Source organism: Dreissena polymorpha, chromosome 16 (genome assembly GCF_020536995.1).
Source record: "Dreissena polymorpha isolate Duluth1 chromosome 16, UMN_Dpol_1.0, whole genome shotgun sequence".
In the NCBI taxonomy this organism is placed as follows: domain Eukaryota; kingdom Metazoa; phylum Mollusca; class Bivalvia; order Myida; family Dreissenidae; genus Dreissena; species Dreissena polymorpha.
Genome location: NC_068370.1, coordinates 36,700,295 through 36,721,519, shown reverse-complemented (window position 1 = coordinate 36,721,519; position 21,225 = coordinate 36,700,295). Strand labels below are relative to the sequence as shown.

Below are 21,225 nucleotides of genomic sequence, written 5' to 3'. Positions count from 1 at the left end.
TGTAATATTGAATATTGAGAAATAGCACTTACATTTAAATAATGTACTTAGATCATGCAGTATCCACTTGAATCATGCAGAATATTCATGCACAATGCAGTATCTTTATCAAGCATACAACATGTTTACAAACCATGCAGTATCTTTATCAACCTTACACAATGTTCACAAACCATGCAGTATCTTTATCAACCATACACAATGTTCACAAACCATGCCGTATCTTCATCAACCATATGAAATGTTCACAAACCATGCAGCATCTTTATCAACCATACAAAACTTAAACAAACCATGCAATACCTTTATCAACCATATGAAATGTTCACTAACCATGCAGTATCTTTATCAACCATATGAAGGTTCACTAACCATGCAGTATCTTTATCAACCATATGAATTGTTCACAAACCATGCAGCATCTTTATCAATCATATAAAATGTTCACAAACCATGCAGTATTTTTATCAACCATGAGCTGTTCACAAACCATGCAGTATCTTTATCAACCACATGAACTGTTCACAAGCCATGCCGTATAAAATGTTCAAAAACCATGATGCAGTATCTTTATCAGCCATACAAAATATTAACAAAAATATTTGCAATACCTTTATCAACCATATGAAATGTTCACAAACCATGCAGTATCTTTATCAACCTTACAAAATGTTCACAAAACATGCAGTATCTTCATTAACCATATCAAATGTTCACAAACCATGCAGTATTTTTATCAAACATATGAAATGTTCACAAACCATGCAGTATCTTTATCAACCATACAAAATGTTCTCAAACCATGCAGTATCTTTATCAACCATACAAAATGTTCACAAACCATGCAGTATTTTTATCAACCATGAGCTGTTCACAAACCATGCAGTATCTTTATCAACCACATGAACTGTTCACAAGCCATGCCGTATCTTTATCAACCATACAAAATGTTCACAAGCCATGCAGTATCTTTTTCAACCATATAAAATGTTCACTAACCATGAAGGATCTTTATCAATCTTACAAAATGTTAACAAACCATGCAGTATCTTTATCAACCATATGGAATGTTCAAAAACCATGCAGTCTCTTTATCAACCATATGAACTGTTAACAAACCATGCAGTATCTTTGTCAACAAAATGAAATGTTCACAAACCATGCAGTATCTTCATTAACCATGTCAAATGTTCACCAAACATGCAGAATCTTTATCAACCATATCAAATGTTCACAAACCATGCAGTAACTTTATCAACCATACAAAATGTTCACAAACCATGCAGTATCTTTATCAACCACATGAACTGTTCACAAGCCATGCCGTATCTTTATCAACCATACAAAATGTTCACAAACCATGCAGTATCTTCATTTACCACATCAAATGTTCACAAACCATGCAGTATCTTCATTAACCATATCAAATGTTCACAAACCATGCAGTATCTTCATTAACCATATCAAATTTTCACAAACCATGCAGTATCTTAATTAACCATATCAAATGTTCACAAACCATGCAGTTTCTTCATTAACCATATCAAATGTTCACAAACCATGCAGTATCTTCATTAACCATATCAAATGTTCACAAACCATGCAGTATCTTCATTAACCATATCAAATGTTCACAAACCATGCAGTTTCTTCATTAACCATATCAAACGTTCACAAGCCATGCAGTATCTTCATAAACCATATCAAATGTTCACAAACCATGCAGTTTCTTCATTAACAATATCAAATGTTCACAAACCATGCAGTTTCTTCATTAACCATATCAAATGTTCACAAACCATGCTGTTTCTTTATTAACCATACGAAATGTTCACAAAGTATCCTCAGACCTAGCAAAACAAGAAATTGCCAAGCAATATGGTCCCCTACCGGTGAAACTCCACCATTGTCAGTAATTTTATTTTTTTATTTGTTGCAGTAGCAACCAGAATTTTTGATGTAGGAACAAAATGAAATGACATGCATAATCTCCATATTGCCATCTATCCATGTTTCAAGTTTCATGAAAAAATATTTAGAACTTTTAAAGTTATCGCAGGATCCAGAAAAGTTTGACAGACAGTAAAAAGTGCAAGCGATGGGTTATGCATTGTTTATAAAAGATTTTTTAAAGGAACAAATGGCGATAACTGTGCTATGAAAAAGTTGTGTGCAACACAATTTGAGTGACCTAAACCTTGGCCATAGGGACATGGGCCTTGAATGGCCCTCTTTGCCTGATCAAGATAAACAATTACATCAGTGCATTTGAAGATCATTTAAAATATCATCGAAACCTAACTAAATAAGGCATACTTAATCAAACTTTGTTACATTTAATCTCAGGGTCAGCTTGACCTTGACTCTAGAGACCCGAGTTTTACCTGTGACACACAACCAGATAAAGAAGAACAATTGTAGATAGTCATTACAGATTCCTTATTTTAGAAATGTGTGATCTTTTCTCAAACTGTGACCTTGAACTTGCCTCCAGGGTTATGGGGTTGCATGTGCCTCAGCCCCAGATGGAAGAGAACAATTGTTGTAAGTTTCATGTCTGTGGTTAATATTTTATTGGAGACAAAGCTTAAAAGAACAAGAGATGTGTTTGTCAGAAACACAATGCCCCCTAATGCGCCGCTTTTAATTTTTTTGTTTGACCTATGACCTTGAAGGATGACCTTGACCTTTCACCACTCAAAATGTGCAGCTCCATGAGATACACATGCATGCCAAATATCAAGTTGCTATGTTCAATATTTCAAAAGTTATGAAGAAGTTTAAAGTTTTGGTTAAAGTTTTTGAATTAATTTGTTTGACCTTGGACCTTGAAGGATGACCTTGACCTTTCACCACTCAAAATGTGCAGCTCCATGAGATACACATGCATGCCAAATATTAAGTTGCTACGTTCAATATTGCAAAAGTTATGAAGTAGGTTTAAGTTTTGGTTAAAGTTTTGGGACACACACACACACACACAGACACATACAATGACAGACAGGCCAAAAACAATATACCCCCGATCTTTCGATCCGGGCCATAAAAACCTGTAACAAGTTAGTGTTTTTTCATTTAAAAACTTGGATCAACAAACCTGAGCCAATCTTGATAAGTCCATTGTGCTGTATGAATATTGTATCACAGGTGAGATTTCCATGTATCACAGGAGGGCTGCAGGAATGCAGGTAGCTGAAATAATAACAGAAGAATCCTTTATGATGTAACTCTTCAGTTCCATGTCAAACAATTCTGAAACAATAGACAAAACACAGCTTAAATTCAAATTCTCCCCTGAAGGCTCAGTCAGAAATGTTGCATCATCCCAGGAGGCAGTTACATTAACACGAACGCACTTTGCTATTTTTTCAGGTTTTTAATTGCCTTTTTTTTTCAAATGGTGATCCAAATTATTGCATAATTATTAATAGTTTAGTCCAATTTGAACCAGCCCCCCTCCCCTTTATTAGCTGGTAGCCTTATGGCAGATTTTTTATGGTAGACAATAGACCCTTTTCCCAATAAGCCAAATCAATAAGAGCGCAGTCCTGTGATTCGATTCCAGAACGAGGCTGAATGTGTAGTCATTTCTAATAGTGCCATGAACGCTGCATCTAATTTCAATCCTTCATACTTTTGAACATTCGGCAACATAATGAACATTTGGCAACATAATCATTTTTTCAACACAAGATGACATTTTCAGAATGTGCAGTTATATATACATCCAATTTTAAGTATTAAAACATTAAATAAATGTTCTTGATTTAACTACCTGCTTTCATTAATTGTTTGCAGACATTTTGACACCTTTCGTTTCAGCATTTTTATCATGGTTTTATATCAAAGATCTATCTATAATCTTGTTTATTGATAGAACTGTGGGTCATTGCCCCTGTGTTCAGCACAAACTAATATCTTGTTATCATCAGATATTGTGCAGACAAATACTAAACAAGAGCACCGCCTAGCGTTGCAGACCGCTCATCTTTTTTTTTAAAGGTGAAGGGACCTATCTCAATACTTCAATCAAAAAGATGGTGGGGTGGGGTGGAGAGGGGCGTATAATGTGGGGGTGTAATCATTTATAACATTATCTTTCAACATGATAAAATTTAAAAACTGTCATAAGATACACCCATTTGAAGGTTTTGGACAACTTGATAACTATATCATTTGAGTGGCAAAATTATATATTTTAGAAAATTAACCTAGATATCAATTAGAGGTAGACTCACATACAAAAATCAGCTAAATATCTTAAAGCATTTCATAACAAACCTCCGGAAAGGAAAATTTGGAAGAACAAGGACCATAACTTTGCCAAATATCAATGGACCGCAACAAAACTCAGCTAAATATCTGCAAGCGTTTCGTAAAAAAACTCTGGAAAACAGTTATTAAAAGAAAATTGTTATGCCTAAGGACCATAACTTTGCCAAAGATAAATGGACTGTTTTTTGTAGGTCATGCAGGTAGACTCACATACCCAAAATCATCTCAATATCTGTAAGTGTTGTGTAAAAAAAACTCCAGAAAGTGGAATGCTGGACGGACAGTGCGACTGTTGTATGCCACCCCTACCGGGGGCATAACGACTGCCATGGCAAACAGAGAAATGGTCCAATAGCTGATGTTTACCTTAAAGCAGAGAGTATCTGCGTACTCCACCGTTTCCATGCCTGAAAGATATTACAGTAATTGCGGTTTGTAACATGCTCACAAATATTATCCAATTTCAAATGTCTTACTAAAACAGATTAAGCTATAAGCATAGGACCTAAAATTTCAAGTATAACAAGAGCTAAAGTAACAGCATGCTGTAGTATGTATCTCAATTTGCAATAATTACCCTTACATTCTATAATAAATTCCCCTCGGTATGTACCTTTATCCTTTGAAAGGGGGGGGGGGGGGGTTATAAGACGTCAAAATATTGGGATTATTTTATACACAAATGTAAAAATTTCACTGTAGCTTATTATTTTTAATCATTTCACATGTTTATGCACTGTTTAGCAAACAAAAGTAATAATGTGGCATAAAATGCTTACCCATTTTTGAACAAATGAGTGGGTTATTTATTAGAATACGGGCATTTATTAGCGATTAAATAATATAAACAAGAGCACTGCATAGCGGAGGCCAACACTCGGCTATAGGAGAAGTTTTGAATAAATGAAAGCTTGTCAGAAGCCACCTTGACCTTTGACCAAGTGACCCAAAATGGGTGTGGCGTGTAGAACTCATCAAGTTGCACCTACATATGAAGTTGCAAAGTTGTATGTGGAAGCACTTTGATTTTAGAGCCTATGTAAAGATTTAGCACAACGCGGACAGCGGACGGCAGATGCCGGATGGCGAACGACAAGCTAACTATGACAATACCTCAGGTTTTCTCCGAAAACAGACAAGCTAAAAAAGCACATGATTAAATTCACATCATAAGGAATAAGTTTGAATGTGAAGTACTAATGTCAGCAAGTTTGTTTTTACAGAAACACGCACAGCAAGATGTCCATGGTGATAACAGTATGAACCCCTCTCAATTGTAGCAGGCAAAAATAATGTTACAGATTTCCCAGGTGTGTGGCTAAAACTAGGAACATAGGTCAAAATCAAATCAAGATAGATTTCTCAATACACACTTAATTATGTCAAATGACTTGATGGAGTTGATTTAGAGTGCTTGCTTTTACCACAAGAAGATCATGGTTCAATCACCTAATAACAATGACTGCCATGTGATAAACAGGCAACTAAGCATGTATGCGAATCCTTTATTGTTCTGTAAACATTTCTTATATTTTGATGTTGAATACCATAACAATATGTATACTAATAGAAAATAGGCAAAGATAAAACAGAAAATCAAAATGTCATATTACAATTTCAAAACTTAAAAAATAACAACCTACAAAATTACCTTTAATTGGAACGTCTTATTATTTTTCTTTGTCTTTTTCAGAAACTGTTTGAGGGATCCTGACGACATGTATTCTGTGATAAATATTACCTGAAAACAAGAGTGATATATATATTACCTGAAAACAAGAGTGATAAATATTACCTAATAACAAGAGTGATAAATATTACCTAAAAACAAGAGTGATAAATATTACCTAATAACAAGAGTGATAAATATTACCTACCGGTAATAACAAGAGTGATAAATATTACATAATAACAAGAGTACCATTTGTTTAATTATATACACCTACCGGTAAGGGTATCACATTTACATATTTTTCTAAACGTTTAAACGAAATGAAATAAACGAAATGTTACCGTTTAAACGGTATCCCTATGTCCGTATTAAAAGCATCAGTGCCATCGCATTTCCAAACTGAGAGTAGTAATTATTTCCAGAAGTTATATTAAGTGCAGATTAGATTTGCGCAATGACATCATATTAAAACCAATCGTTCTTGTCGTTGTCAAACCATTGGGTTACACTTTGTCTACTTACATGTTGTAATATTTTGTAATTTTTGTAACAAAGAAAAACAAAGAAAAAAAAAGAAAACCCCCCCCCCCCCCCCCCGAGACCTGTCTCGTTTGCCATAACTCTAAAAAAATGAATGCAGATGAAGAAACAGCGGGAATGTTTCCTCTTGCACTTCGTGCCGATGCACGTCGAAGGTTCAAGACGATTAGGGACATGCTTATGCAACAAATGGCGGGTTAAATATTCAAGACGTCTAGTGCGTATGTGGTGTATTGTTATGTTTACGGCGTTGTGAATAAGGGCCATCTGTTGCACGTGATACAAATCCGAGTCTTTTCCAGCAGCTGTAAATGAGCTTTGCAACGTCGCAACGTTATGAACTAAAATGGATTCTGTTATATTTACTGTTGTTTAAACGTTTACTGTTTTCGTAAACGTTTTTGAGCAAAACACGAAACGCGACCGTTTAAACATGATATCCTACCGGTAGTCAAATTTCTGGGTAACATTGATCTGTAAAGGATGTATAAAATGATTGAAGAAATTACTACACAAAATAATTTAGATAACAAGAAACATGGCAATGTCATGAAACCAGGTTTCAACATTTAGCATATTAATCTAATTTTATTGAAGTAAATGTGCAAATCTCAAGTCTGCATGTAAGGTACCTATACACAAAATGCAAGTGCAATACCTCAATCCAAACCACAACCTCTAAAGTTTTTGAGCAGAAAGAGTTTTTCTATTTAATGTAACAGTGACCTTGACCTTGATCATAAAAGCTGCCAAAATGATATTCAAAGGTCTTCATATAAGCAACAAAGGCACATAATTTCAGCTTAAGTCTGCAAATAAACCAAGTTATTTGGAGAAAAATGTTCTATTTATAATAACAATGACCTTGACACAAACATCTCCAAATTAGTCTCTTTTCAAGTTCACTGCACCTATAGTTTTATCACGGTTAGTTAATACAAGCAAAAGTTATGGGACTGACACCACTTATAAGACAGCAGACATTTTTTTGCAAAGTTGAGATAATTTAAGGGCTATAATTAAAAAGTGATTTCCTTGCTGGTGTTGTCCTGTTATTGGAAAAATGAAATACAGTTGCCTGTTTCACCCACTACTCTTATTAATCAGAAAATATTTTCAAAAAATAGATGAGCTAAAAAATCATGCCTATAGGTTTCTTTCTGCACAAGTTAAATAAATGAAATCTAGGTGTATCCCTAAGTGGGATAGAGCGTACTCTTGGTTTGGTGGAGGTGGGTGCCTTGCTGGGGTCCTTGTCCTGGGGCTGGTCTGTCCAGTATTTATGGAACTTCACAATGTTTGGATGGTCCAGCTGGATCAAGTTGTCAAACACTTGACGAATCTTGTCCTAATAACAGACTCACTCAAAAGCCATCCAATATAAAATGATTTTAATTTTTTAGATTATAAAGTGACTTGTTCACAGTTTGACAAAATAACAATTTTCAACAAGAGGGCCTGAAAGGCCCAAAGTCGCTCACCTGAGATTCAAAGGAACTGACCTGTTGGTGCAGCCCAAGATGTCATTAGAACAAAATGTTCTTACCAACTTTCATGACTAGTGAACACCCTGGCAGCCACGTTTTTTAACAGAACAGAACCATTTTCATACACATCCAAGATATCATTTAAACAAATATACATGTTTAAAGTTTCATGAAGATTCATAAGTCCATATAAGGAAAAATGCCCCACCCACTGGTGGCCATGTTTTTCAAGCAACTGGAACCATTTTCGAACTTGTCCAAAATATCATTGGGACAAATCTTCTGACATAGTTTCATGATGATCGTACAATAAATATGGCTTCTAGAGTGTTAACAAGGTTTAACTCTAGCTATATAAGGAAAAATGCCACACCACCTTGGCGGCCATGTTTTTCCACCACCAGAACCATTATCGAACTCATCCAAGATATCATTGGCACAAATCTTCTGACCAAGTTTCATAATGATCGGACAATAAATGTAGCTTCCAGAGTGTTAACAAGGTTTTACTAAAGCATGATGTATAGCCATATTAGGAAAAATGCCCCGCCCCCTGGTGGTCATGTTTTTTAAGCAACCGAAACCATTTTCGAACTCATCCACGATATCATTAGGACAAATCTTCTGACCAAGTTTCATGAAGATCGGAAAATAAATGTGGCCTCTCGAGTGTTTACAAGGTTTTACTATAGCCATATAAGGAAAAATGCCCTGCCCCTGGCGGCCATGTTTTTCAACCAACCAACATCATTTTTTAACTCGTCCACGATATTATTGGGATGAATCTTCTGACCAAGTTTCATGAAGATCGGACAATTAATGTGGCCTCTAGAGTGTTAGCAAGATTTTACTATAGCCATATTAGGAAAAATGCCCCGCCCCTTGGCAGCCATGTTTTTCAAGCAAACGTAACCATTTTCGAACTCATCCAAGATATCATTGAGACCAATCTTCTGACCACATTTCATGAAGATTGGTCAATAAATGTGGCCTCTAGAGTGTTCATAAGGTTTTACAATAGCTATATATAGCCATAAAAGGAAAAATGCCCCTCCCATTGGCAGCCAAGTTTTTCAAGCAAACGTAGCCATTTTTTGAACTCATCCAAGATATCATTGAGACCAATCTTCTGACCAAATTTCATGAAGATTAGACAATAAATGTGGCCTCTAGAGTGTTAACAAGGTTTTACTATACCCATATAAGGAAAACTCCCCCCCCCAGCGGCCATGTTTTTTCACCGATCTGAACCATTTTCGAACTTGTCTGAGATATCAATGAAACCAATTATTTGACCAAGTTTCATGATGATAGGGCAAAAATTGTGACTTCTAGAGTGTTCACAAGGTTTCTCTATAGCCATATAAGGAATACTGCACCGCCCTCTGGTGGCCATGGTTTTCACCGGACCGGAACCATTTTTGAACTCAACCAACAAATCATTTAAACAAAAGTTTTGACAAATATACATGAAGATTTGGCATCAAATGTGACTTTTACAGTGTTCACAAGGCTTTTCTCTGTTTTTTTACATAATGACCTAGTTTTTGACCCAGCATGACCCAGTTTCGAACTCAGTCGAGGTATCAAAGGGCAAATGTTCTGACCAAATTTCATGAAGATCAGATAATAAATGTGGCCTCTAGAGTTTTCACAAGGCAAAATGTTGGCGACGAACGACGGACGAAGGACAAAAGGCGATCACAAAAGCTCACCATGAGCATGTTGTGCTCAGGTGACCTAATAAAACACATTATTGCTTTCAAGATATCAAATAACACGAATTTTAGGTTAGGAGATTAATCTATTGGTAAATGCCATTGGTCTTGTTTTGTTAGACAAAACTACCAAAATAGTATAGTGTCAATGATAGAAGGGAAATCTATTAATTATGTAGCCACACATATGTGACATATGCAAGCCAGAATAGGCTACAGACATTTGGCAGTTTGCAATAAATAACAGAGTGACTTCAATTTTCTATCGCAAAGTATCGTGGCTTGATGTTCCATTTACAATGAGATTTTTAAAGACCCTCGTCATGCAAAAATGGGTCTTATGTAATATGCTGCCAGTGCAGCTCCAGCCCAGCCTGTGCATCCACTCAGTCTCTTGTCAGGATATGCATATCAAATAGGCTACTCTAGAGATACCATAAAACCTTGCATGCTTTTTTTAAAACAGAAAGCGTAGCCCCTAACCAGACTGCGGATGCGCATATGCCATAAGACCAATATTCGCATGACGCGGATGTACCAGAGTTATTTGAATGTGTGAAAAGGAAACTGCATCTTAATCAAATATCAACATAACATATGTTTTGATGACAAAGACCTATATTCATTATAAAAAAATGGATACATGCTGTGATCTCACGTAATAACATTCGTATCTACGAACACTATAATGTGGTTTCATATATGTGTACTTAATAACAAACATTTCATGTGGTGTATATGCGACTATTAAGTGAAAAAAGAACACAATAAAACTTTACCCTTTGTTTTTAATTTAAAAACTTAAAAACTTCAATTTTCTACCTTCATTTCAAAAACAGGATATATGCAGAATATCTTTTTAAAAGATATTTCTTGGCTCAATTTCAATTCAATAGTGTGGGAAGTGTAGAGGAGGTTCAATCCACATACTAAAAACATTAAATTTTATGCAAAACAAGGCTCATTTTAACAGCATATAACTCAGGACGGCACGGATAACTTTGCATGGAAAAAGTGTTTTGACATCATTACCTCATGATTATGACTCATCACAAGTTTCAATTCAATAGCTTGAGAAATGTAGAACAAATTAATTTAACAAACATTATGGATGCAAATGGCTTAGTTCAAATTAATAATATCAGATATGCCGAAAAAGTTTGCTCCACTAATTTATATAGCATTTTATGGGAATAGACCTACAAAATAACCAACCAACAGACCAATCTACATGATTTCAATGTATCGATCCCCAGTCAAATTTTGTTTTCCAGGTAAAAAATATTCATAGAAGCTTTTTTCTGATACAACTTATCATAGATTGAGCAACTTTGCGACATGATGATAGATCACCGAAATCTGGTATAAACATTTATGGCAGTATAAGACCACATTAAACACCTGAATTCTGCTGAATGTTTGTTACCTGTTGTGCTTTTTTGTTTCTGTTTTCAGAGAGGTAAACTTCATTCCAAACAACTTCCATTCCCTCCTCTGTGTCCATGGCAAGAAATGCACTGTCTATACCTGGAACATCACGCTGCTCTACCTACAAGGTTTATACAAGAAATGCACTATCTATACTTGCGACATAACACTGCTCTTCCTACAAGGTTTATACAAGAAATGCACCATCTATACTTGGGATATAACGCCGCTCTACCTACAAAGTTTAAACATGAAATGCACTGTTTATATACACGGGACATCAAGCGGCTCTACCTCCAAGGTTTATACAAGAAATACACTGTCTATACCTGGGACATCACACTGCTCTACCTATCAGGTCAGTGTTTTTTTTATGGCAATTTCGGGGCCGATATTCGGCCCCATTCCCCTCAAAAAAATAGTATATATTTTTCCCCCATTTTGTAAAAAAAATCCCCTCCAGAAGAAAAAACAAAAACAAAAAAATGTTGTTTTTTTTTTTTTTTTTTAGAAAGAACTGTTTCATTATCATGACAAATATATCTCAAATTTATTTCATAAATAACTAACAAAGAATATAACTAAAATTTATATGATTTTTAATTATTACAAAGTGTTACATTAAATTAGATTAGTTTTTTCAAAATCAGTGGACTTTTCACATGAATTGCATTTTTCTCCCAAAATGGCCAGGAAAAGGCCTGATGTATCTTTATTGTGTCAATATTTGTTGATAAAAACATTCCAATTTGGTCCATTTTATTGATAAAAAATGCTCAAATTGCCATTTAATCGATTAAAAAAAACCTCAATTCGACTAAAAATGGCTAAGAAAACTGAGACTGTGCATGAAGGCTGAACTGTCTGAAACTAATGTTGAAAAAATCATTGATATATATTTCAGAAAAAGGACAGACATTCTGCTGTGAATATTATCCCCTTTTCCTAAAAAACGACACATTTTTTCCCCTTTGGACGGGCCCCGCCACCATTCCCCTATAAGTGAAAAAAACACTGCAGGTTTATACAAGAAATGCGCTGTCTATACCTTACACATCACATTGTTCTAGCTACAAGGTTTATACAAGAAATTCACTGTCTATACTTGGGACATCATACTTTTCTACCTACAAGGTTTATACAAGAAATCTATACAAGAGCTGTGTTTGTGAAACATAATGCCCCTTACTGAGCCTCTTTGAAGCCATTTATTTGAGCTTTGACCTTGAAGAATGACCTTGACCTTTCACCACTCAAACTGTGCAGCTCCATGAGATACACATGCATGCCAAATATCAAGTTGCTATCTTCAATATTGCAAAAGTTATGACCAAGGTTAAAGTTTTGGGACAGACACACAGACACACACTGACACATATAATGACAGGCAGGCAGGCAGGCAGGCAGGCAGGCAGGCAGGCAGGCAGGCAGGCAGGCAGGCAGGCAGGCAGGCAGGCAGGCAGGCAGGCAGGCAGGCAGGCAGGCAGGCAGGCAGGCAGGCAGGCAGGCAGGCAGGCAGGCAGGCAGGCAGGCAGGCAGGCAGGCAGGCAAAAAGACAGACAGACCAAAAACAATATACCCCCGATCATTCGATCTGGGGGCATAAAAAATGAACTGTCTATACCTGGGACCGACATCACGCTGCTCTATCTACAAGGTTTATAAAAAAAATCACTGTCTATACCTGGGACATCACACTGCTCTATCTACACAATTTATATAAGTAATGCACTGTCTATACCTGGGACATCACATTGCTCTACCTAAAAGGTTTAAACACGAAATTCACTGTTTATACCTGGGACATCATGCTGCTCTACCTACAAGGTTTATACAAGAAATGCACTGTCTATACATGGGACGTCACGCTTTCCTGGGACAAGAACCAGTACTTGGTGTGTGAAAGCGAAAGAACGCTCCCACAGTGTGGATCCAACTCGTTACCTCCCTGTCGCTAGGCAACCACCATATTCATTAAGCCATGGTAACCTGTGTTTATGTTTGTGTTTCAAATGATGTTTTTTTTTTCATTTGTTTTTTACATTTAACTACCCAGAAGTGATTGATTCTGGAAAATGGATATGTTTTCTTGCAGATTTAATAAGAACGTCACACAGGTTTATTTGTATACAAAATACAGGAGGCAATAATGAAACACTGCTAGAAAAGCCAACTTGGGCAAACACTGGGAAAGAAAATACATTGAAAAGTAGCATTTTTTATATTGCTTAGTTTAGTTTTAAACCTCTTTATTGTAGCTGGATTGGATAGAAAGCCACTGGCTTATTGAAATGCTCTAGAGTCAGTTTCCTTAGACTATAACAAGTACTTGGTGTCTTTGGGGGAGATGGCAGGAACGTTCCCAGTGGGGTATGAACCGTTGACTTCCCGATCACTAGGCAAACACCATATCCACCACGCCATGGCAAATACAAAATTTATAACATTTAGTATACTTTTAGTGACAATGTAAAATGTTATTCAATTTAAATCTTTTTGCAAAAAAATAGGCCGACCTCTTCCCGTCTCTTTTGCCACCGTCCACATGGACTTTCTTCCAATACATCACTTTCCTCGTCAGTGTCATCGTCTGATTTACTCTTCACTTTTTCTTGCTCCGGTTCAGTCATAGTGTCAGTAGTGTCACACCTTGTGAAACAATAAGATTAACATTGAACAACTTGCAATTAAAACTGAGAAAACTTAGATACTTTATTGTGTATATATCTATCAAAGCACATTGACTGTGCACAAATATAAATCCAAACACGTATTATTGACAATTTGAGCTTAACTATTTTACAATCAGTCTGACGTTTTATATTTTCATTTCTTATAAAAGCTTGCAAGAAACAGGCTAAAAATAGTTTGTTAAAAATCTTTGCTACTTTTGTTAATAAGCTAATTTTGTCAAAAACTTAAGTTAGCCACTCTGGATCAGCAGACGATTTATTCCATAAATCAATTAATTAATTAAGTGTATAGAACGGCGAAAAAGTAACTGTCTCGGCACGGACGTCGCCATCTTTACTATCACGTGATTACCCCCTCTAGTAGCGATGAAACACCGAATTCCACAGTTAAATATTGATAAAATTGTATCGAAATAGTCAAACAAATAAGTCGCATCACGGAGCGTATATTGTCTCGTCTAGAGTCCGTGGTCGCATGACTTATGTTCAATAAAGTTCATGAAGATGTAATTCGGTAATATCCTAACGTAATTGACATTATTTGGAAATCGGTAAATTATGCATAATTCGGTAACGATATTCGGTACTCGGTAATTTGTGAAAAAATTGTAATTCGGTTGTAATTTGGTGAAAAGTGGAATTTATCAAAAATGTTCGCGGTGTAAAATAGCTTGGAATTTAGTATATCCGTATAAAACATTTGGTTCATCATGCACGAGTTTCTGTACAAATGTAGTTTCAACAACAACTAGTTTTTACTAATAATGATCAGCAATCATAATTATGGTTGTCTAGAGTGGATTATTCATAAGAAATATGTTAGAATATAAACCCCGAAACTAAAAGCTAAAGTTTTACTGGTTCCCAGCGGAACTCTACGGTTACCAACTCCATGCAGTACTGCACTCTGTTAGTTGTTGACTGTCAAATCAATATGAACACGTTTATGTCCAAGAATACACATTCAACTATATATTAACATAAAACTCATGCGTGTTTTTGTTTTCGTTCACTTCCAAAAATTCAATTGTTTTCAGGGCCGATACAACGGATAGACATGCATATATGAAAATTAATGTAATTAGATCTATCGACATTGTTATTATATACAATATTTGTTTTCTGAAAAAATATATTTACAGTAAATGCAATGAATAGAAATTACTATATAAACTAATTTTATACGAAAATTGTTCTGTATCATGCGCATGCAACAGAAACCACATACGTTAAGTAGACTAATTGTTATGTAAATAATAACCTTACTAAATTGTCGGTTGTCAGGATGGCCGAGTGGTCTAAGGCGCCAGACTCAAGGTTGTCTACCTTTACAAATGAGTGTTCTGGTCCACGTATGTGGGCGTGGGTTCAAATCCCACTTCTGACACAACTTTTTTATGTAGTTGCATCATTATCAATAATGAATGGCAAGTGAACACTTTGTTACGGTGGCACTAAGGTGACATCACCGCTCCAAAAATATGTAAAAAAAAATTAACACGGGGAAACACAAAATAAGTCTGTTTTCAGGATTTTTTTTGGCGACGGGAAAACAAAAGTTCTGTTTGCACGTCTTTTTTTACTATCGCTACTGCTAATAATACTACTAATACTACTACAACTAACACTGCTGCTGCTGTTGTTGCTGCTGCTGTAACTACTACTACTACTACTACTACCTCTACTACAACAACAACTACTACTACTACTACTTCTTCTACTACTTCTACTACTACTACTACTACTACTACTACTACTACTACTACTTCTACTACTACTACTTCTACTACTTCTACTACTACTACTACTACTACTACTACTACTACTACTACTACTACTACTACTACTACTACTAATATTACTACTACTACTATCACTACTACTATCGCTACTGCTACTGCTGTTACTGCTCCTCCTCCTCCTACTACTACTACTGCTACTGCTGCTACTGCTACTGCTGCTGCTACTACTACTACTACTACTACTACTACTACTACTACTACTACTACTACTACTACTACTACTACTACCCAGCAGATCTTCAACATCCCGGCCTTCCATAAATGCTTTTATCAAATTATATAATATGAACGAAAATAACACACTATTATGTCAATTTTGACATATAATCACATATATCTAGGATGGTGCAACTGAGACTTTAAGAATTAAAAAAAATCAAAATATTTTCATTCGTACCATGTTGCTATGTACCTTTACATTCGTACCCAAAACATCATTTATGTAACCTTTACTTAACATATGTCGGCTTTTGTGTCAAACTGTTTCAATATCAGACCTAATTAGTGTGTATATTTATCATTATTTGCCTTATATTATGACCCTGAAGAGATGAAGTAATTACTCTATGTTTTGGGACACTCTAAGTTTTCGGACACCCTTTTTTTTAGCAAAAATAATTATTTTTCGTGACTCTTAATTTTCGGACACACGAGTTTTCGTCCAAAATTAATGTCTCTAAGTTTTCGGACAGTATATTTTACAGCGCTATTTTACCGAATTTCAGTCCTGTTTTCGATATCTAATGACACTTGGATCATGGGGTTTTACAACCAGATTAACATCATAAGACATGGCAGCTGCATGCCTGAGGGCAACGGACCATTACATTTGCGTTATTGGGTAAATAACCTTGTAAACCGGTATTAAACAATGGTTTCACCCGATAGGGGTAGTTTCAATTAACAGTTCAATTATCTACCGCAATGGTACTACCCCTTCTCAGTAAAATAACTGTGACAAATACTAATCGCTTCAAAGCGTGATGCACCCTATTGCAAGTTTAACGAACAATGGAAGGTGTTAGAAAACAACTATCTGAAATGAACAAAGAAATAATTCATAGTGTGTTTTTTATTGCGTTAATTACAGGTTGATACTAGCGAGTATCAATAAATAACATGCTCATCTTTGAACTCGTTGGACAAAGTACAACCTTGTAGTAACTTTCTGTCAAATAAATTAAGCATTTAAAATGATTTAAAATGCAGTGCAAACGTATATAACTGTAAATTATACTATACGGCGTGGTTTTTTACAAGCGCGTGCTATTACCGGTTGTCGTTGATACAATTGACGCTATTTACGGACACTTCAATTTTCGACTCTTAGTTTTCGGACACCTGTATTTTGTGAATATTTTTCGTATCTAAGTTTTCGGACACGAGAAAAATTAACTATTTTTAAGTGTCCGAAAACATAGAGTAATTACGGTAGCATTATATAGCTGATACAAAGATGCACACTTGATGCAAACAAACCATTTCATGTTTATGCCCCCGGATCGATAGATGTCTGTCTTTCTTTCTGTCTGTCATTCTGTCCCAAAACTTGAACCTTACAGTAAAGTTTTGCAATAACTTTTGATATATTGAACATAGCAACTTCATATTTGGCATGCATGTGTATCTCATGGAGCTGCACATTTTGAGTTGTGAAAGGTCAAGGTCATCCTTCAAGGTCAAATGTAAAAAAAGCGGCGCATTAGGGGGCATTGTGTTTCTGACAAACACATCTCTTGTTTTAAGTGAAAAAGGGTAAAAATAATGATAAATTAACTGCTCAGATTACTGAGGTTTTGTTTCTGAGGTCTAATATATAGTTTGAAGGTAATGATGGTGTTCTAATATTAATCATAAATCCCATAAATTATTACAACATAATTTCTGCCAGGTGTGTCTTAGTGTGTGATACAGAATTATAAAAACAACATCTCAGTATCAATTTTAATATAAATATTCAAATCCATTTACTATGACAACAAATAATATTCTGTGCATTATTTACATTATAAGAATTGCTGTTTATTTGGGATCCCCACCAGGATTTAAACCTGGATTTCCTCTTTATGTGAAAAGGTGTGTTTGCTTACAATCTTCGGGATATACCTTCCATCCAATAGAGGTTTTATGGATGACCTCACCGTAACTACAACGACACACGTGCAAGCTCGTTGGGTTCTTAGAGCATTGGATGAGACAGTGACTTGGGCAAGAATGAAGTTCAAACCAAAAAAATCGAGGGGCATGGTAATCAAGAAGGGAAAGGTTACTCAAAGATTCACCCTCCAGGTACAGAGCGAAGACATACCATCCATAGTAGACAATCCTATCAAATGCTTAGGAAAATGGTACGATGCCAGCCTTAACGACACAAGCAGCATAAACCGCACCAAGAACCAACTCCAAGAAAATCTGAAGCAGATAGACCAGACATCACTTCCTGGGAAATTCAAGGCATGGTTATACCAACATGGATTGTTACCAAGACTCATGTGGTCTCGAATGCTGTATGAGATAGCAGTTTCTACTGTGGAAGGCTTTGAAAGAACCATCAACAGATACCTCCGTAGATGGCTAGGGGTCCCACCAAGTTTCACCAGCATCGGACTGTATGGGAGGACCAACCAGCTCCAACTCCCAATATCATCAGTTGTTGAGGAGTACAAAGTTGCTAAGGCCAGGATGGTGGTGACACTGAAAGAATCTTCTGATGACCTGATCTGGATGGCAGGCATAGAGACTAGAACCGGAAGGAAGTGGTCAGGCGGTGTTCCAAGCTGAAAGTATACTGAGACACAAAGACATCGTCGGAACTACTACGGAGGGCAGACAAGGGCTTGGTATGATAAAACCACAGCGATGGAGCACGGCAGATTAAAGGGAGAGGAGCCAGTTGGTGCAGAAGGAAATCAGGGCGAGCGAAGAGGAGAGCAGAAGAGCCCGTTCAGTTGAAATGGGTGGACAATGTGCCTGGAACAAATGGACAACAACAGAGAGGAAGTTGACTTGGGCAGACATCTGGCAGTATGAGCCGCTAAGACTCAAATTCCTGTTATGGTCAGTTTACGACCTGCTGCCATCCCCAACCAACCTCCACAGATGGGGTCTAGTGGAAGACCCAAGTTGCAGTCTTTGTAACAAGCCAGGCACCAGGGAACACATCCTGTCATCATGTCAGACTTCGCTGACACAGGGCCGCTACAGATGGAGACACGATGCTGTCCTTAGGGAGCTAGCAGATGTACTTGAGCGCGAGAGAAGGAAGAAAAGAACAGCAAAGAAAACAGCATCTACAAAGATCAACTTTGTCAAGGCAGGGGAAACAACCACAAAGCAAGCTCCTAGAAACACGTCGATCTTAGATGAATCACACCAATGGGAGATGAAAGTCGACTTAGGAAAGAAGCTGGTCTTTCCCGAGATCGTCCAAACTACACTGAGGCCTGACATAGTCATATGGTCCACCAAACACAAGAAGCTGGTGACCATTGAACTCACCGTCCCGTGGGAATCAAGGTGCGACATGGCATATGAGCGGAAGAAAGCCAAATACACTGATCTCTAAGACCAGTGCAGTCCCGCGGTTGGAAAACATGGCTGTTCCCGATCGAAATTGGCGCCGCACAATCACTGTGGAGGATGCTAAGTGCCATAGGAATCAGTGGAGGAGAGAGAAAGAGAGCTGTTGGGAGACTAGGTCAAGCAGCAGAGAGAGCGTGCAGTTGGCTATGGATTAAGAGAGAGGAGAAGAGCTGGCAGCTAACCACTGACCCGTAGTGCCTGATCAGCACTGCGGTTCCGCCGCCCGGAGAGTGTCCTGGGATTAAAGGATGAAACACTTGTTGATGGGCGGCTCCCAGCTGATGAGTCAGTGGTTTCGTGCAGCACAGACTGTATTCAACACATTTTAAAGCTTGTAAAACACAATTCATTCTCTCTCTGCTTTTCAAGGCAGATGTCACTTTACTTATGACATGTACCATAAGGGCTTGGGACGTTCTAGCTTTTATATATGCAAAACACAAATGAATAAGTTGCTGTTAATACAAGCTAGGTAGCATTTAGATTTGTTTAATTGTTACTTAAGTTTATATTAATTCTGTTGTTGTTAAAGTCAATGTTAATACTGTTGTTGTATAAATCCAAAAGCACAGTGCCAGAAAATGCTATTATGTCCAGATATTCTTACGTGAATGATGAATGTCCAGCTTTTAATGTTTAACTTTTTTCATTTGGTTTCTTCTTTACATAGCCCTTCAACTTAAGGGCATCTTTCCACTCTTCATAAGATTCCGAGGACTTAAATGGGCACCACCAATTTTCATAATACTGTTTATGCCCACCCGTATTCCTGTCCTCGAAACATTTATTGCAGCTGCGGTATGGCAGCTTTGTGTGGTATTGTCTCCGGAACTCCTCTGCCTGCTCAGTTTCCAGCTTCCTGTAATGCTTTGTAGAGTACGGCAGGTAATGTTCCGCTGGGGCTGAAATCGACGAAGTCAGTGCCAGGTCAGGGGAGGGAGCAGTCACAAATCGCACCAAAGGTGCTGGTGCAATGGGCACCTGCACTTCATGCTTTAACCCATCTGGTGGAAGAATTCTTCTGCGCACTTTATGAATGAGGTAAACTTTCGTGCTGATCTGGATGGGGAACTTGTGTGGTTCAGTGGTTCCCGTTTCCAAGGCAATTGGCCTTTTCATGGGCGCTGGCAGTGACTCAGGCGCTACCAGTGTAACTATCTGAAGGGCCAGTCCCTGTTCCAGCAAGGTCCTTTCCTCTCCCTTTCCACGAGCACTGAACCGGAAATCAGACAAAGATAATACATTAGAATCTATTTTTTAATAGAAACAATAAAAAGTCTTTCTTATGTTAATTGATTTTTATTGTCATATAAATGAAGTTATATATTACTTGACTCAAAATGTTAAAGGGATCTTTTCACGCTTTGGTAAATTGACAAAATTGAAAAAAGTTGTTTCAGATTCGCAAATTTTCGTTTTAGTTATGATATTTGTGAGGAAACAGTAATACTGAACATTTACCATGATCTAATAGAGCCATTATATGCATCTTTCGACGATTTTAAAACCTAAAAATTATAAAGCGTTGCAACGCGAAACGATTGAATAATTTGGAGAGTTCTGTTTTTGTCGTTAAATTTTGTGAAACTACGAAGATTGCTTATATAAGGTATAAAATACATCCAATATGTGTACTTGGCGGAATAGCTCAGTAGGCTAAAGCGTTTTTACTTCAGGACTCTGGCAGGACTCCAGGGGTCACTGGTTCGAAACCTGGTCCGGGCAATGTTCTTTTCCTTTTTTTAACTTTATTCTTGATTTTTTACTGGAGCTTTTACGATCGAATGTTTACATTTATCGGTATAAAGCATTTAATGAATAAGTTAAAAAATGCCAAAATCTGTGAAAAGGCCCCTTTAATGAAATATTAACGCACAATTGAACGCACAACTATGTATGAAAAGAGCGCTATACAAATCAGGTATAATAATAATAATACGCTCATAATATTTATGTATATGTGTACTAGTCAATAAAAACCTACCAAGCAGTCAAGGTGGGCTTGTTTTTATTAGACAGCTGAATTTG

The 21,225-nt window shown here is 36.8% G+C and overlaps 2 protein-coding genes and 1 non-coding gene across 13 annotated transcripts in view; 1 reads left to right on the top strand and 2 right to left on the bottom strand.

Annotated features, from left to right (window-relative positions):
• The window catches only part of LOC127862884 (nuclear receptor-binding protein-like), a 40,595-nt gene extending 25,761 nt beyond the window's left edge, over positions 1-14,834 (bottom strand). Inside the window, exons 1-7 of one of the 11 annotated variants that reach the window (XM_052402146.1) lie at positions 14,699-14,834; positions 13,637-13,769; positions 11,119-11,241; positions 7,704-7,835; positions 5,927-6,016; positions 4,642-4,682; positions 3,098-3,192 (exon numbers count right to left, since the gene is read on the bottom strand). In XM_052402146.1, the coding sequence (XP_052258106.1) occupies positions 3,098-3,192; positions 4,642-4,682; positions 5,927-6,016; positions 7,704-7,835; positions 11,119-11,241; positions 13,637-13,750 (595 nt within the window). In that variant the 5' untranslated portion in view covers positions 13,751-13,769; positions 14,699-14,834. The other 10 variants (XM_052402145.1, XM_052402137.1, XM_052402147.1 and 7 more) reach the window with 10 other exon arrangements.
• Positions 1-21,225, bottom strand: part of LOC127862890 (UDP-sugar transporter sqv-7-like) — a 123,740-nt gene that overhangs the window by 10,050 nt on the left and 92,465 nt on the right. The gene's annotated exons all lie outside the window — the stretch shown is intronic.
• Trnal-caa (transfer RNA leucine (anticodon CAA)) lies at positions 15,093-15,200 on the top strand. The gene is made up of 2 exons: positions 15,093-15,130; positions 15,155-15,200. It is a non-coding gene; the product is annotated as a tRNA-Leu (tRNA).